At 43.7% G+C, this 18,639-nt stretch overlaps 1 protein-coding gene across 1 annotated transcript in view; it reads left to right on the top strand.

Moving 5' to 3' along the window:
- Window positions 1-18,639, top strand: part of LOC144504123 (contactin-associated protein-like 5) — a 922,207-nt gene that overhangs the window by 881,426 nt on the left and 22,142 nt on the right. The window contains exons 22-23 of the mRNA XM_078229299.1: window positions 4,179-4,272; window positions 14,172-14,390. Coding sequence (XP_078085425.1) covers window positions 4,179-4,272; window positions 14,172-14,390 — 313 coding nt within the window. The remainder of the gene's footprint in view (window positions 1-4,178; window positions 4,273-14,171; window positions 14,391-18,639) is intronic.

The raw sequence follows: 18,639 nt of genomic DNA, 5'->3' as shown, positions 1-18,639 counted from the left end.
TGCTGACATACTTGACAAGAAAGCATGGTTCAACCTTAGACTCAAGACTAGCAGAACAAATAAAAACAGAACAACAGTACTTGAGACATGTGCTTGAGCGTGTTGTTGCGGTGATATGCGGTTAGCAGAACGTGGGTTAGATTTGATATCAGTTTTCTGATTTTGCAAATGATTTCATTATTACTTATATTAATAAAAGTGATCCTGATTACTTATTTTGTCAGCATTTTGTATATATATTAATGTATCTTAAAATTATTTTAAAATTACATTTAAGGATTGTTTCCAGGGTATACTATATTATAGTCTATGGGAAAGATCAAGCCAGACAAATGATAAATATGTAATCAGTAAATGCATTCATTTGAAAATAATTTGTATTTTTCGCTTTAAATACCTTGCTATTAAATAGTTAAAAGGCATAATTATGTTTTCAATTTTTTTGTGACGACCCAAGGTCCTGTTTTGGTACGCACCTTTGTGAGACCTTTTGGTGTAACTTTTTAACAAGGGGCCTCCAAGCTTTATATAGCTTAGGGCCTCATCAAGTCTAAATCCGGCACTGGCTGGGATGTTGTTTTTTCTGGCTGGGGGAGTCTGGAACAAGGGGACACAGTCTCAGAATAGGGTAGGCCTTTTAGGAGGACTGATCCCCGGAATGGCAGGACTGAAGAGAGACTGGATCCGGAGCACCCGGAGGAAACCCTCACAGACTAAGGGGAGAACGTGCAAACTCCACACAGACAGTGACCCAAGCCGGGAATAGAACCCGGGTCCCTGGTGCTGTGAGGCAGCAGTGCTAACCACTGCGGCACCGTGCTGCTCACAATACCTGAATATTAAACTAATTCTGCACTCAACTCTTAAGGAGCAGCTATGAAGAAATAGCTTGTAGAATCAAATCCAGCCTTCTTAACTGAACGGGATGATGAATTTGATCAGTTTCTGCATTAATTCAGTGCAGTTACGCTGGTCCGCCATGCCTTACTGATGAAAGCGGGTCCTCTGGGACGCAGAGTGCAATATTCTGATTACAAACTGGCCAGGTACCTACCGACGTTGGGCAGGAAGCCTGTTGCACGCTACGGATAAAAGGCGACTCAATAATTCATCAAATCCTTGGTCCTTTTTTGTCTGCCATGCTTTGCTGGGGGAGGAAAAGAATGGTTTAATTGCTGGTGCTCTGGAATCACACTTTTACAATTCAGTGTTCTGTGGCATCTGCAGGATCCAAGCTGTCATCAGCTGCAGTGACGATGGCAAACAGCTAAAAGTCCATGATGAATTATTAATGGAAACACCCCAACATGTCTCTGATACAAGAAATTCAATTTCTAGTGATTATGAATTAATCTAACCAGTTCTCTGGATGTTCACTTAAGTGGGGGATGTGATGAAGTAGATGATTAATGATCTGCACACTAATGTACTGGCTCTGTTCACTTAATCCCTGAAATAATTTTTGGTGCACATTTTTTTTTTTAACTTTGGCCATTTGCCAGTGTGAACATTGTCAAATGCAGTAAAGAAAATGAGCAATTATCATTTCCCTTTTTTAAAAAAAAAATCCTTCATCAATGTATGAATGTATACTGCACCGAAGTTTAACAGTACATCAGTAAATCATTGAATGTAACCATTTATGGATTTATGCGGCCTGTTTTTACTGTCGTAAGATAACAAAATAAATCTGGATGAGATCGACAAATGATTCCACGATTGTGTCCGAGACAATCCTAAATCAAGGAGTTTTCAGAATAAGGATAAAATAAGAACTAGGAGCCAGAGTAGGCCATCTGGCCCCTCGGGCCTGCTCCGCCATTCAATAAAATCATGGCTGATCTTTTTATGGACTCAGCTCCACTTCACCGCCCGCTCACCAAAACCCTTAATTCCTTTACTGTTCAAAAATCTATCCATCTCTGCCTTAAAAACATTCAATGAGGTAGCCTCAACTGCCTTACTGGGCAGGGAATTCCACAGATTCACAACCCTTTGGGTGAGGAAGTTCCTCCTCAACTCAGTCTTAAATCTGCTCCCCCTTATTTTGAGTCTATGCCCCCAAGTTCTAGTTTCATCCGCCAGTGGAAACAACTTCCCTGCTTCTATGTTATCTATTCCCTTCATAATTTTATATGTTTCTATAAGATCTCCCCTCATTCTTCTGAATTCCAATGAGTATAGCCCCAGTCTACTCAGTCTCTCCTCATAAGCCAACCCTCTCAACTCTGGAATCAACCTCGTGAATCTCCTCTGCATCCCCTCCAGTGCCAGTATATCCTTTCTCAAGTAAGGAGACCAAAACTGTACACAGTACTCCAGGTGTGGCCTCACCAGCACGTTATACAGCTGCAACATAACCTTGCTGTTTTTAAACTCCATCCCTCTAGCAATGAAGGGCAAAATTCCATTTGCCTTCTTAATTACCTGCTGCACCTCCAAACCAACTCCTTGAGATTCCTGCACAAGGACACCCAGGTCCCTCTGCACAGCACAAAATGAGCTCGGCGATCCAAGAGTGATGTCGGAAAGCACTTATTTTTCTTAAAGGGGAGTGGAGATCTGAAACTTTCTTCCTGCTGAGGCTGGGGCCCAATTAATAATTTCAAAATTGAGGTTAATCAAATTTTGTAGCCAAGGGCTTTGGCACAGCACGGTGGCACAGTGGTTAGCACTGCCGCCTCATGCCAGGGACCCGGGTTCAATTCCCGGCTTGGGTCGCTGTCTGTGTGGAGTCTACACGTTCTCCCCGAGTCTGCGTGGGTTTCCTCCCAGTGCTCCGGTTTCCTCACACAGTCCAAAGATGTGCAGGTTAGGTGGATTGGCCATGCTAAATTTCCCCTTAGTGTCAGGGGGACTAGCTAGGGTAAATGCATTGGGGATAGAGGTGGGGTGGGATTGTGGTTGGTGCAGACTCGATGGGCCGAATGGCCTCCTCCTGTGCTGTAGGATTCCATGATCCTAACTAAAACAGATAGAACAAAGAATAGCACAGCCAGGAACGTGCCCTTCGGCCCTCCAGGCCTGTGCGAATCAAGATGCCCGAAGTAAACTAAAAAAAAAATCTCGGTCCTGACTTGGTCCATATCCCTCTATTCTCGAAACCTATTCATGTACCCATCCAGATGCCTCTTAAATGTTGCTAATGTCCCTGCTTCCACCACCTCCTCTGGTAGATGGATTTAACTTGCAGATTAGCCATGATCCAATCGAATCTCGAGAGCACAGATGTTCTGCTCCTATCCCTAAACACGCCAAAGTATTTCTTAGGGAGTTTGCTTGCTATCCTATCAGAAGTGCAATGCTCTGCATGTAGATCCTCAGATTCATATCTGAGCTTAAGAGTGTCAAATTGTCTTAAATGATAGTTCGGCAGTATGAGTTTCGGGGATTTGATTACGCACCAGCTATATTATTACAGTCATGTCGCCGTAAAGCCAATTCTATTAAAATTTCCACATGATATAGCTTTCTCTAACTCGGTAATCGTGCCGAGCAGGCAGTATAACTGGAGTCCATTAATTCAACAATGCAACAACAAGCCATTTTCCACTGCCTCACAATGCACTTAATCCGAAAACAAAGGGAAAAAGGGGGGGGTGCAGTGGGGGACGATCTTACCATGTCACCCCGCTGGCCGATGGAAGGCCAAGTTGGTAAGGCCACGAAAGAGCCAAGAAATCAGGCTTCTAAGCATACCAAAAACCTCTGAGAGACTAAAGGCTGCTATTTATTTATTGGGGCGGCATGGTGGTACAGTGGTTAGCACTGCTGCCTCACAGCGCCAGAGACCCGAGTTCAATTCCGGCCTTGGGTTACTGTCTGTGTGGGGTTTGCACTTTTCCCCGTGTCTGCGTGGGTTTCCTCCAGGTGCTCCGGTTTCCTCCCACTGTCCAAAGATGTGTGGGTTAGGTTGATTGGCCTTGCTAAATTGACCCTTAGTGTCAGGGGAATTAGCAGGGTAAATGTATGGGGTTGCAGGAATGGGGCTTGGGTGGGATTGTGGTCGGTGCATACTTGATGGGCCAAACGGCCTCCTTCTGCACTGTTGGGATTCTAAATTTCAGAATCATTGTTGTTCTCTTATAGAAGAAAACATTTGACTGTAAGGTGTCTTTATATCGCAAATAAATAAAATTGTAGTGTAATAATTATGTTTTCTACTTAATGTTTTACAGATTGACCGTTTCCATACCATGAACTACAAACTGTCATCTGTTTCAGATACAGCATTTAATGGCCTCAAGTCTCTTGTCTTGGGCAAGATAGTAGGTAAGCAACATTACAATAGTTCCTACAACATAACAAAATATCTGTGCCGATATGAGTTTTTAATACTCACATTTTCATTGGGTGGCACAGTGCTGCCTCACAGCTCCAGGGACATGGGTTTGATTCTGGCCTTGGGTCACTGTTTGTGTGGAGTTTGCACGTTCTCCCCATGACTGCATGGGTTTCCTCAAGGTGCCCTGATTTGATTTGATGTATTATTGTCACAAGTAGTGTTTCTTGCGCGCCATACAGGCAAAGCTTACCGTACACAGGGAAGGAAAGGAAAGGGTGCAGAATGTAGTGTTACAGTCATAGCTAGGGTATAGAGAAAGATCAAGAGGTAGGTCCATTGATGGCATAGGGAAGAAGCTGTTCTTGAGTCACTTGGTACGTGACCTCAGAATTTTATATCTTTTTCCCGACGGAAGAAGGTGGAAGAGAATATCTCCAGGGTTCATGGGGTCCTTGATTTTGCTGGCTGCTTTTCCATGGCAGTGGGAAATGAAGACAGAATCAATGGATGGGAGGTTGGTTTGCGTGATAGACTGGGCTTCGTTCACAACTCTTTGTAGTTTCTTGCAGTCTTGGGCAGAGCAGGAGCCATACCAAGCTGTGATAGAACCAGAAAGAATGCTTTCAGTGGTGCATCTGTAAATATTGGTGAGAGTCGTAGCGGACATGCCAAATTTCCTTAGCCTCCTGAGAAAGTAGAGGTGTTGGTGGGCATCCTTAACTATAGCCTTGGCGTGGACGGACCTCGACAAGTTGTTGGTGATCTGGACACCTGGTTTCCTCTCATAGTTCAAAGATGTGCTGGATAGGCTGATTGGACATGTTCAATTTTCCCTCAGCGTCGGGGAGATTAGCATGGTAAATGCATTGCATTGCAGGGATAGGGATTGAGTGGGATTGATGTTAGTGCAGGCTCGACTGGCCGCTTTCTGCACAGTAGGGATTCTATGATTCTAAATCTTTTCTAAAATTAAGGAGAGAGGTGAGGCAACATTTTTCACCAGAGGGTTGTAAGTCTTTGAAACTCTCTTCCTCAAAAGATGGTGGAACGAAAGTCTTTGAAAACTTTTAAGACAGAGGTAGATAGATTCTTGAGGAGTATTGTGGGTAGACAGGAATGTGGGGCTGAAGTTACAATCAGATCAGCCGTGATCTTATGGATTGGCAAAGCAGGCTCGAAGGGCCGAATGGCCTACTCCTGCTCCAAATTCCTATGTTCTTGAAATGAGCAGCTGAGAAGGACATGGCTGAGATTACAGACTCGGTAATTGCATTTTGCCCTCAGCCTCACATTTTAAAACTGTCAAGGAAAGGGAGATATCTGTTTTCTCTAGCTGATGGGGTGCTCAAGGGTCAGAATGAAGTAACTTATGGCCGGCTTCACATATTCCCCGGTAAATCTATTTTATTACGAGCTCCAAGTAACTTCATTAGTTGGGTTTATCTCCGTGGAAAATGGGATTATGAGTGAGTGCGGTGGTCATCTAAAATTAGATAGGAACAATCTTGTCCGGAATGCATATCGGAAATCCAGATTCTGACTTGACTTCCACCTTAGCAAGGAAAAATGAAAACAGTTCCCATTTCCCAACTCAGTTCTGCCTTAGATTGATAAGAATCAAAAATATAATAGCAGATGTTTCAGGTCCAAATTATATTATTCAAAACTTCTAATTTTTATTTTTACTTTGCACCAATACAAATTATAGAGTTACAGAATCCCTGCAGTGCAGAAGAGGCCATTCGGCCCATCAAAACTACGCCGACTACGACAGAGCATCTTACCCAGGCCCTAACCCCCCCCCCACCCTATCCCTGTAACCCCACATGTTTCCCATGGCTAATCCATTTTAGCTACACAGCTTGGGACACTAAGGGGCAATTTATCATGGCCAATCCACCCAACCTGCGTATCTTTGGAGTGAGGGAGGAAGTCGGAGCACCCAAAGGAAATCCACGCAGACACTGGGAGAATGTGCAAACTCCACACGGTCACTGAAGGCTGGAATTGAAGCAGGGTCCCTGAAGCTGTGAGGCAGCAGTGATAACTGCTGTGCCACCGTCCTACCCATAATGATCTGTTTCTATCTCTGATATCCATCCCATCACAATTTTAAGCACCTCTGACAAATTATCCCTTAGTAACCTCTGTAAGAAAATGTTTTTAATCTTAATGTTTTTAATTTTCTGATGAGATTTGGGTGTCACTGGCAAGGCCAGCATTTGTTGCCCATCTACGATTGCTACAGATAAGTGGCTTGCGAGGCCAATTCAGAGGCAGTTATAATCTAACCACATTGCTGTGGGTCTGGAGTCACATGTAGGCCAGACCAGAAAAATACAGCAGGTTTTCCTCCCTAAAGGACATTAATGAACCAGGTAGGTTTTGACCACAATTGATGATAGTTTCATGGTCACCATTCCAGATTTTTATTAATTCTTTGAATTCAAGTTCTGCCAGTTGCCTTAGTGAGATTTGAACCACTGTCTGCAGAGCATAAATCTAGGCCTCTGGATTACTAATCACAAGAACACACAAGACTTAGGAGCTGGAGTAGGCCATTCAGCCCCTTGAGCCTGCTTCATCATTCAATAAAATCATGGTTATTCTGATTGTGGCCTCAATTCCATCATTTTGTTGTCCCCCACCCCCCACCCCCCACCCCCACTCCCACTCCCCATAACCCTTGACTCCCTTGCTGTTCAAAATTGAGTTTTTTAGACTATTCATTAGTGTAACATGTCGGCTTACATTAACGTTGCAATGAAGTTACTATGAGAATCCCCTAGTTGTCACATTCTGGCGCCAAGTCGGGTACACTGAGGGAGAATTTAGCATGGCCAGTGCATCTAACCGGGATGTCTTTCGGGCGAAAGAAGGAAACCGGAGCACCCGGAGGAAACCCACGCAGACACGAGGAGAACATGCAAACTGCACGCAGACAGCGAACCAAGCTGGGAATTGAACCCAGGCCTGGTGCTGTGAGGCAGCAGTGCTAACCACTGTGCCACCATGCTGCCCATCGAATTCTACTTAACTTTGAACATATTCAACAATTCAATCTCCGCTACTCTCTGGCGAAGTGAATTCCACAGACTAATGACATTCTGGGAGAAAGGAAAACTGCTTACCTCAGTTGTAAATGAGAGACACTTGATTGTTAAACATGTCTCCTGGTTCTAGATTCCCCCACAAAGGGAAATATCCCATCAACATCCATCCTGTCAAATCCCCTTGGGATCTTATAGAGTTCAATGAGATAACTTCTCATTCTTCTAATCTCCAATGGGTTTCGGCCCAACCTGTTCAACCTTTCTCCATTAGATGACCCCTTTGATCCCAGAAATCAGTCAAGTGAGCCTTCATGTCCAATGAGATTACCACTATGCTACCATCTCTACAAACGTTAAATTAAATCGAGTATTTATTCTTTAAAAGAAAAACTTGCATTTCTATGGCAACTTTTCATTTCTTAGCAAGTTCTCAAGACTCTTCACACACAAAGAATAGATCTTAATTGCAGTGCCTGTTCTGCAGAGACACGTGATGATTACTCTTTGTGATTGGGATTACGGGGATAGCGCCTGGGTGGGATTGTTGTTGGTGCAGACCCAATGGTCCAAATGGCCTTCTTCTGCACTGTAGGGTTTCTATGATTTCTATGATTCTATGATTGAGTGGAAATGTTGACCACAGCACCAGAGACCTTCCTGTATCTAAATATTGCCATGGGTACTTTAACCTCCAGCGGTATAGGCAGACAAGCCACGATGAAGCAAGAGCCTAGTTTGTGTGCTCAAGTTTTGGAGATGGGGTCAATTCCACCAGATTCTTGGTCAACAGTGTTACCAATTGAATCTCAGTGACCGTCGAGGAATATTAAAGCCAAGAAATCACTGTTTGCATTATTAGCTACAAGCATTTGACACATTCGGATCACATTGCTCTATCTTTTTTTAAAAATCTTAAATGATTTAACACCTACATTAAATTAGTGCACTGAAAACTGTGTTAAATGTTCCTACACTAATACTACAAAAACACTTTTTTCTGCTTAACTGAAGTAAAAATGATAATGTAACTGTCATTGCGTATTCCCAGAAGAGATGCTTCATTACATTAAGGCACGGGCAATAAATAGCGGCTTTGCTACCAACATCCGTAACCCAGGAATAAATGAATACATTAAATACAGCCATTACCTCTGTTGGCTGGTAGAAGCACAAAATACCTTGTTTTTTTTTCAGTGTGTCCATTGAAAGTAGACCTCTTCTTGCCTTGTGCCTGTGTCAAAGGGTTAACACAATTCAAATACTTCACACAGTGTAAATGCATTACGGCACTCTCCCATAACAGCACGGCACAGTGGAATGGTGGCACGGCACAGTGGTTAGCATGTCACAGTGGTTAGCACTGCTGCCTCACAGCGCCAGGGACCCAGGTCCGATTCCCGGCTTGTGTGAAGTTTGCACATTCTCCCCTTGTCTGCGTGGATTTCCTCCGGGTGCTCCAGTTTCCTCCCACAGTCCAAAGATATACGAGATAGGTGGATTGGCCACGCTAAATTGCCCCTTATTGTCAGGGGGACTAGTAGGGTAAATGCATGGGGTTATGGGGATAGAACCTGGGTGCGATTGTTGTCGGTGCAGGCTCGATGGGCCGAATGGCCTCCTTCTGCACTGTAGAATTCTATGATAACAACAATTCATATTTAATATTGCTGAAATGTGAGGTATGTTGTCAAAACTTTTCATCTTGTACTCATCAGGCTAAAGGCAAGAATGCCAAATTTCAAACCATCACAACAACTTATACTACAGGAAAAAAGGCAACAGATTGGTTCAGCAAACCAATGTTGATTGGCTGAGGCATTGCCATGGAGAAAGCAATCTTAATAAGACAACATTTATTTTTATTGATTTAGTGCCTTTAACTTAATAAAATAGACCAAGGTGTTTCATGGGAGCATCACAAAATGTTATTCAGCTCCAAATTCAAGCTACTTTCCAGATACTTAGTTTAGAGTTACAAACCAAAAGGACAAGAGTTGACTCAAATTCTCTCATACAAACTTTTGTTTATTGAACCAAACTCAAAAGTACAAAAGTTATAACTCTTTAACTCTTACTCTTCAACATTAACTCGCAACTGAAACTCAAACTCTTTAACTGAAAACGGTTACTAGCCAGTTCAGAACTAAGTGCCCAAGTCCGTTCCCAATGTAGATTTATCCTCGTGATTCCTTGTCTTCTCTGAAGATGTTCCTCAGGGCACACTTGCAATGGTGGAACTCTTGAGTTATTGCTGAAGACTGCGGGGCTGAAAACATGTCTTTATCCTTAAACTGTCCTAATCTTCCAGAAAGCTCTCTGGCACTCAGCCAGAATGATGTAACTGGAAATCGATCACATTGTTCAGCCAGGCCAATGGAGTTACATACAAACAACTCCATAATGCTTAGATCAAATGGCATGCAGGTCATATGGCCTCAACCCATATATGAGTATGGCTCAACTATGTCTAACTTTGCCCAAACAACTATCATTATTTGGTCAGTACAGCAGGCGTCAGGTTTCAGTCCAGAGGCCAGGTCACAGCTTGCAACAGCTTTATGATCTGCATCTGTCGTTGATTGTAACTTGACCAAAATTCCCAGCATGCTTGACTCTTGATGGTGGCACAGTGGTTAGCACTGCTGCCTCACAGCGCCAGGGACCCAGGATCGATTCCCGGCTTGGTCACTGTCTGCACGTTCTCCCTGTGTCTGCGTGGGTTTCCTCTGGGTGCTCTGGTTTCCTCCCACAGTCCGGAAGGTGTGCTGGTTACGTGCATTTGCCATGCTAAATTCTCCCTCAGTGTACCCGAACAGGTGCCAGAGTGTGGTCACCAGTGGACTTTCACAGTAACTTTATTGCAGTGTTAACGTAAGCCTACTTGTGACTAATAAATAAACTTTAACTTTAACTCATTGTCGCAATTGCTCTTACAGCTGATATTACCATTATTGTTGCAGGAATCATTGTTGTAGTCAGCTCTCTGACCACAAAAGCAAAGTATGACACCAGGCCACATAAGGGGATAATGGCTGGAATTCTCCGATGTCATCCCCATGGCCAGTGAGAATGGAGAATTTAGCACTCAGCCAAATCTCCTTCAATAGCAGCGGGACCAGAGAATCCCAGCCTAGGAGAATTCTGGCCATTAGGTCAGATAACTAAAAGCTTGGTCAAGGAGGAAGCTTTGAAGAAGTGCCTTAAAGGAGGCAAATGCATTACAGAGGCAGTGAGGTTAAGGTTAATTCCAGAGTTGTGGCCTAGGCAACTGAAGGCCTGGCCACCAATTATGGACTGATATAGACTGGGGAAAGACAAGGGGTGGGATTTTCCGGCCACAGTCCCCGCTATGCCCGAAATTCCCACCTGAGGTCAATGGACCTTTGCATGGTTCTGTCCTGCTCACTATGATTCCCGTGGTGGGTGGGACAGGAAAATTCCACCCAAGAGGTCAAATGGGCAGCACAGTGGAACAGTGGTTAGCACTGCTGCCTCACAGCGCCAGAGACCTGGGTTTGATTCCTGACTTGGGTCACTGTCTGTGTGGAGTTTGCACGTTCTCCCCGTGTCTGCACGGATTTCCTCCGGGTGCTCCAGTTTCTTCTCACAGTCCAAAGATGTGCGGGTTAGGTTGATTGGCCATGCTAAATTGACTCTAATGTCAGGTGGACTAGCAGGGTAAATATGTGGGGCTACAGGAATAGGGCCTGTGTGGGTTTGTGGTCGGTGTAGACTCGATGGGCTGAATGGCCTCCTTTTGCATTGGGGCGATTCTATAATTCTACTCTATGAGGGGAGGGCGGAAATCTCAGAGGATTTGGGATTTGGAGAACATTGCTGGAGAGAGGGAGGGGCGAAGCTACTGAGGCATTTGAAAACAAGGGTAACAGTTTCTAAAATCAAGAGGTTGTTTGACCAGGAGCCGATTATTTTCACTTAGGGGGAAACAAACTGATTGTCTTGTAAAAATGCAAATTCTTTATCTGCACCTTCCTTTCTCAGCTGAAAAGCTTTGCGTTTAAATGCTGTTCATTTCATCAAAAAAGTTTTGCAGTCAGCATTTAAATGAAGAAGAGACAACCATCCCAGCCCGGCCCTTGTCAAGGCATTTTCTCTGGGCTACACAGTCCACTATTGCCTGCGTTCTCATTATATGCAGCTGATCATGTAGGTGAACAGGACATAATAATGACTGATCTGAAACATTCAGCAGCCCAGGCATGATCACTTTTCTTATACTCCTCCATTTATCATTTCACTAGATTCTTTTTTTTTTGTTGAAATTGCAGATTGCCATGTCACTCAGAAATAGAATAATGGAAACAAAATCATATCGTCTGCCCTGGCACATGAGTAAAATACCAAAGTGTTTGGTCTGGCTAATGTTTCCTCAAAGTAACCTTCAAACTCTTCAATTACCACAGTCACAAGTCTATGTATATTTCTACCAAGTTTAAATCCTGATTATTTTACATTTCTGCCGATTAAACTTCAACAACAATCATGGCTGGCAAGGTGGCACAGAGGTTACCGCTGCTGCCTCACAACTCCAGAGACTGGGATTCAATTCCGGCCTCGGGTCACTGTCTGTGTGAAGTTTGCACCTTCTTCCCGTGTCTGTGTGGGTTTCCTCCAGGTGCCCCAGTTCCCTCCCACACTCCAAAGACGTGCGAGTTAGATTGATTGGCCATGGTAAATTTCCCCTTAGTGTCCAAAGATGTGTAGGTTATTTTATTTTATTTGATTTGATTTATTATTGTCACATGTATTAGTATACAGTGAAAAGTATTGTTTCTTTTCCCCGATACAGACAAAACATACCGCTCATAGAGAAGGAAACGAGAGAGTGCAGAATGTAGTGTTACAGTCATAGCTGGGGTGTAGAGAAAGATCAACTTAATGCAAAGTAAGTCCATTCAAAAGTCTGACAGCAGCAGGGAAGAAGAATCTGTTCTTGAGTCGGTTGGTACGTGACTTCAGACTTTTATATCTTTTTCTTGAAGGAAGAAGGTGGAAGAGAGAATGTCCGGGATACGTGGGGTCCTTAATTCTGCTGGCTGCTTTGCCGAGGCAGCGGGAAGTGTAGACAGAGTCAATGGATGGGTGGCTGGTTTGCGTGATGGATTGGACTACATTCACGACCTTTTGTGGTTTTGTAGGTTAGGGGGATTAGCAGCGTAAATACGTGGGGTTGCGGGGATGGAGCCTGGGTGGGATTGTGGTCGGTGCAGACTTGTTGGGCTGAATGGCCTCCTTCTGCACTGTAGGGTTTCTATTCTTTGACTCTATAATGAATAACAGTACAGAAGTATCTTACAGTACGGCAATAATTTAACAAACTTACATTTGGCAGACAAAGAGAAGGGAAAGGAAAAGAAGTAGGAGTAAGAAGAAGAAAAAGGAAAGAAAAAAGAAAGAAAAGATGAAAAAAATAAATTTTACCTAAGCCCCCCAAAAATAATAAGAAAATCAACAACAATAACAGGACAAATGTAGCATCACATGATATAATATCTAAAAACTAATTTGGGTCAGTTATATGGAAATTGAGAACTGTAGATCCTCAAAATAATCAAGGGAAGGTTGCCTTTTGTTACAGTTAAATTGTATTGTTAAATAAAGTTTGATTTGACAAACGCTTCCCAGTAGGTCAATGGAATCACACCTGGAGTCAAACACATTATGCTCACACTAATCACAGAATCAGAGAATCATGCAGTGCAGAGGAGGCCCTTCGGCCCATCAAGTCTGCACCGACATGTGGGAAATACCTGAACTCCCACCTAATCCCATTTCCCAGAACTTGGCCCACAGCCCTGAATGTTGTGCGCAGTTTTGGTGTCCTTATCTGAGGAAGGATGTACTTGCTTTAGAGGGATTACAGCAAAGGTTTACCAGACTGATTCCTGGGATGGTAGGTCTGTCATATAGGAAGAGACTAAGTCGGCTAGGATTATATTCACTGGAATTTAGAAGAGTGAGAAGGGACCTCATAGAAACTGATATAATTCTAACAGGATTGGACAGGATAGATTCAGAAAGAATGTTCCAAATGGTGGAGGAGTCCAGGACTAGGGAGTCATAGTTTGAGGATAAGGGGTAAACCTTTTAGATCTGAGGTGAAGAGAAATTTCTTCACCCAAAGGGTGATGAATATGTGGAATTCACTACCACCGAATGTAGTTGAGGCCCAAACAATGTCTGATTTCAAGAAGAAATTAGATATAGCTGTTGGGGCTAAAGGGATCAAGGGATATGGGAGGAAGGGGGGAATCAGGATATTGAATTCGATGATCAGCCATGATCAAAATGAATGGCGGAACGGGCTCAAAGGGCTGAATGGCCCTACTCCTGCTTCTAGTTTCTATGTTATGACGTACCAAGTGCTCATCCAAGGACTCTTTAAAAGGACGTGAGACAATTCACCTCTACTACCCTCCCAGGCAGCGCATTCCAGACTGTCACCACCCTCTGGGTAAAAAGATTTTTCCTCACATTCTCCCTAAAACTCCTGCCCCCCACCTTGAAGTTATGTCCCCAAAATCAAAAGTAGTTGGAGTCTCAGATAACTTCACAGTGTACCTTGGTGTTTCTAAATTGGTCCCCAACATCACCATGTGCATAATAAGATCTACTCCTTGGATAACATCAACCCTGTTTTGGGATTATTTCACTCTTATGAAGGTTTATTGCGGGAGTGCACAAATGCTGAATTGGTCTTTGGTGTGAGATTTTTTTTTAAATGAAAGCCCGATAATTTTTCATCTCCTCCAAGTTGAGCAACTTCTGCTGAGTACATTCCATGAATGCTTCTTGTTGTTTCCCACTTGCAGATACCGGCAATCTCGACCAGGAGATTGCGAATGCTAATATACAGGGTTTCGTTGGCTGTCTCTCTTCAGTGCAGTTTAACTGGATCGCTCCGCTAAAGGAGGGACTACGTCAATTTAGCTCTGCCCCAGTGACTGTGAAAGGAGACTTGGTTGAATCTGACTGCCGTTCCTCAATGATGACTGAACCAGTAGCCATGACGACAACGCTTTCATTCACAGGTACTTCGATTTTAATATATTCGGCGGAAGCTGGATAAACACACAAGGGGGAAATGAATGGAATTCTGTGCTGAGAGGAACGATGGATTAGGATGGGAAGAGGCTTATGTGAATCATACTCACCAGACTAATCAAGTTGGACCGTATGGCCTGTCCCTGTGCTGTATATTCTATGGTATATTCCATTATGTGTCCAAATTGTCAAATACCATGCTCTGCTCTGTTTTATTCTTTCTGTCTTGCACACTTGGCCAAATTTAACTGTTGTTTTAAGAAAGTCACATTCTCATGGTTCTGATTTTTGATTTGATTTACTATTGTCACATATTAATATACAATGGAAAGTATTTTTTGCGCACCTTACAGACAAACGATACTGTGCATAGAGAAGGAAAGGAGAGGGTGCAGAGTAGTGTTAAATTCATAGCTCGGATGTAGAGAAGGATCAGCTTAATATACGGTAGGTCCATTCAAATGTATGATGGTAGCAGGGAAGAAGCTGTTCTTGAGTCGGTTGGTACGTGATCTCAGGCTTTCGTATCTTTTTCCCAACAGAAGAAGGTGGAAGAGAGAATGTCCGGGGTGGGTGGGGTCCTTGATTATAGTGGCTGCTTTTCCAAGGCAGCGGGAAGTGTATTCAGAGTCAATGGATGGGCGGCTGGTTTGCGTGATGGACTGGGCTGCATTCACGACCCTTTGTAGTTTTTTGCAATCTTGGGTCTACAGTCTTGCCACTGAGGATAGAGAAAGCTAGTTTTGACAAGATCAATGTGGACATCCATTGCCCTGATGTCATTCTCCCACATCTTGTGTGAGAGAGACATCATGAGGCAGTGCTGAGAGAAGCTGTCAGTCAATATTTGACCTTGGACTGACAAGGAAAGGCAAGAGAATACAGTGATCAATAGAAGAAGCATGTTAGGAAGGCATTAGTGGAGAAAGGCCACAGATCTGCAAACATTTCAATCATTTGATCATATTAGTGAGAGCCAGTCAGCCAACAGGAAGGAGACACTGAGAACAGGTCAGGGGAATGCGCTGAAAGTGTTTGAGGAAAATGCAAAGTGAAAAGCAGGGAAGATTTCATGGTGTGAGTGAGTCACTTCTGTGAGTGTGAAACTGGTGAGTTACAGAGACCAAAGAGAAGGTGGACAGGCTGATGCTGAGAATGGGCTATCCTGATTTCAAGAAGAAATTAGATATCGCTCTTGGGGCAGAAAGGATCGAGGGATTTGGGGGTAAGGGGAGGAACAGGATATTGAATTTGATGATCGGCCATGATCAAAATGAATGGCGGAGCAAGCCTGAAGGGAAAAATGGTCCATTCCTGCTCCTGTTTTCTATGTCTCTATGTCTTTTATGTAAAAACAAAAGGCGTTCCTTAAGCTTATTACCAGGGAATTAATTGGTGGGGGGGGGGGGGGGGGGGGGGCAGTGGAGGGGGGGGGGGGGGGGGGTTGGAGAGCAATTTCTTTCTCAAAAGGTCAGTGGGAGCTAGAACCCCACCACCTGTTTATCCTCAACCTTTACAATACAACGAACACAACATCAAAAGGGCAACTAGGGATGGGCAAGAAATGCTGTAAGCAGTCTCACATCACCAAGTTAAAGTCTGCTTTCTTGCATCTAAAGAGACTTCTTACTGTGCATACCCCAGTCCAAAACCGGCATCTCCACATCAATAAATGCTGGCCAGCCAACGATGTCCATGTCCCACGAATGAATTTTTTTTTAAAAATTAAAAACACAGATGGTTCTACTTAAGGAATGAATTTTTTTTAGTTTTCCATCTATAAGAATGTTCTTTATTTTATTACTCACCAATAAATAAAGAAACATGCGCTGCTTGGGTTTGGTATGTACTTGCCACTGTTTCTATCTGATCAGATTATAGGCCCATTCAGGAACTCTTGATTAACAATACCAGTCGCAAGACATTGCTTTTGAGAAATTGCAAGTCTGCTGCACCTTCTTTGTGCGTTCGTTCACTTAAGTGGTTGGAGGCTTCAGATTTTTCAATCATTCTCTGATACAAGCATTCAATATTCCTGCAACCCTCATCTTAAATGCGTACATTTTAAGAACCAAATATTCCCTTCCTTGGATCTATTCCTTCAATAACTCAGAATTTTTACTTACCTATTTTAGTTTTTAATCTTGTAACCTTTTCGACAATCACCTTTTAGCTTTCAGCTTATTTTCTCTCCCACTGATTTGCTTTCATCTCTTCATCGATCTATCCGGCTCTCCCATCACGTCTATCTTCTGGCCTCCATGTACACTTGACCAGTGGGCAGCTTGCGTGAAACCCCGATTGTTCTTATTCTGTTCATTTCAGAATATTCTGACTCAAATTGTGCATGCTCTGAGTGTATACTCACTCAATAGATTCATAGAATCCCTTCAGTGCAGAAGAGGCCATTCAGCTCATTGAGACTGCACTGACTCCCTGACAGAGTACCTAATGCAGGCCCTCTCCCAGTAACTTCACAGATTTACCATGTGTAATCAACCTGCACATCATGGAACACTAAATGACAATTCAGCATTGCCAATCTATCAAACCCGCACGTCTTTGGATTGTGGGAGGAAATTGGAGCACCCAGAGGAAACCCATGCAGATACAGGGAGAACGCGCAAACTCTACACAGACGTTCACCCATGATCAGAATCAAACCTGGGGCCCTGGAGCTGAGAGGCAGCAGTGTGAACCATCATGCCACCATGCCGCCTCCAGGTGTGCTGCTGAGGATGCAGTGTGATGGGACTTTAAGCCTTCAATCTTGGGGACAATGGAAGCTAAGCCCGAGAGAGCAGGGAAGAAAGGGGGCAATTGCCCACATGGTTCTGGTCCCTGTTGAGACTAATAACGTTTAACAAGAAATCTGAACTTCCAGTTAATAACTAATGGATGGCATGAGAAGATTTCAAGTTTGAAGCTTTTTACTGTGACTAAAAGCACACTTGACAAACATTATTTTTGCAGGCAACTTATACTTTTAAACTACAGAAAGGAACATTCCCCTATTATGCTTACCACACATCGTACTCTTTGTGGAATTACAGTCGTCTCCAGCTTCCAGTGGACTCATGATCCCCATTTTGCCCAGTGCTAACTTCGAATGACCATCTCCAGGAACCTCCCTCAGTTTTTGAGGAGTTCTCAAAATCCACTACCAGCAGCAAAGTCCACTTTGATGATTCTTCTTCTCCCACACAACACTAAGCCTTCCATCTCCCCAAACCTGACCATACCAGGATAAATTGCTCAGATGGCTGCTGAATGTGTCTCTTCACTAAGAGGCCATTGCCCTCCTGCATATGGCTTTGGTAGCTCACAAAGCAGGCTGTTTTGTCACGGCCGTTGTCAAGCTTCTCAAGTGTTGTTGGAACTGCGCTCATCCATGCAAGTGGAGAGTATATCATCAGACACCTGACTTGTGCCTTGTAGATAGGGAAACATAAGGTGAGTTATTCACCACAAAATCCCTAGCCACTGACCCACTCTTGTAGCCAAAGTATTTATATGGCTGCTCCAGTTAAACTTCTGGTCAATGGTCACCTGCAGGATATTGCTGATCCAAAATTCATTAATGGTAATGTTGTTGAATGTCAAGGGGAGATGCTTTGATACTCTCTTGTTGTAGATGATCATTGCCTGGCCCCTGTGGTGAGAATGTTGCATGTCGATTATTGGCCCAAGCCTGAATGTTGCCCAGGCCTTGATGCTTGCAGGCCGAAACTGCTTCACCATCTGAAGAGTCACAAATTGCACTGAACAAACACCCCAATTTCTGACCTCATGATAGAGTGTACATCTGGCAGTGATGTCCTGGAACTGAGATGACTGACATTGAACAACACCAACCATCTTTCATTGTGCTAGGCACGACTCCAACCAGTGGAGAGTTTTCCCCCGATTCCCATTGCTAGGGCTCCTTGATGCCACACTTGGTCAGATGCTGCCTTGACGTCAAAGGCAGTCGCTCCCACCTCACCTTACTCTATTACTCAATGTCAGAATGTTTGCCAAAGGGTTTCCACTTTGCAGCCATGTAAATTAAGACAAATCACAAAAGAAGAGGCAAGATTTTCTGGCCGTGCTCGCCTCAAGACTGGAAAATCCCGCCCAAGGTCATTTGCATGGTCCTGCCCTTCCGGCTACAATTCCCGTGGCGGGCGGGACAGGAAAATTCTGTCCAACATATTCTTACAAAATACAACTTCTTGCTGTAGCTTTGCATTTCTA

Source organism: Mustelus asterias, chromosome 14, assembly GCF_964213995.1.
Source record: "Mustelus asterias chromosome 14, sMusAst1.hap1.1, whole genome shotgun sequence".
NCBI lineage: Eukaryota > Metazoa > Chordata > Chondrichthyes > Carcharhiniformes > Triakidae > Mustelus > Mustelus asterias.
Note: the sequence above shows the minus strand (reverse complement) of the source record. Positions and strands in the feature narration are given on the sequence as shown.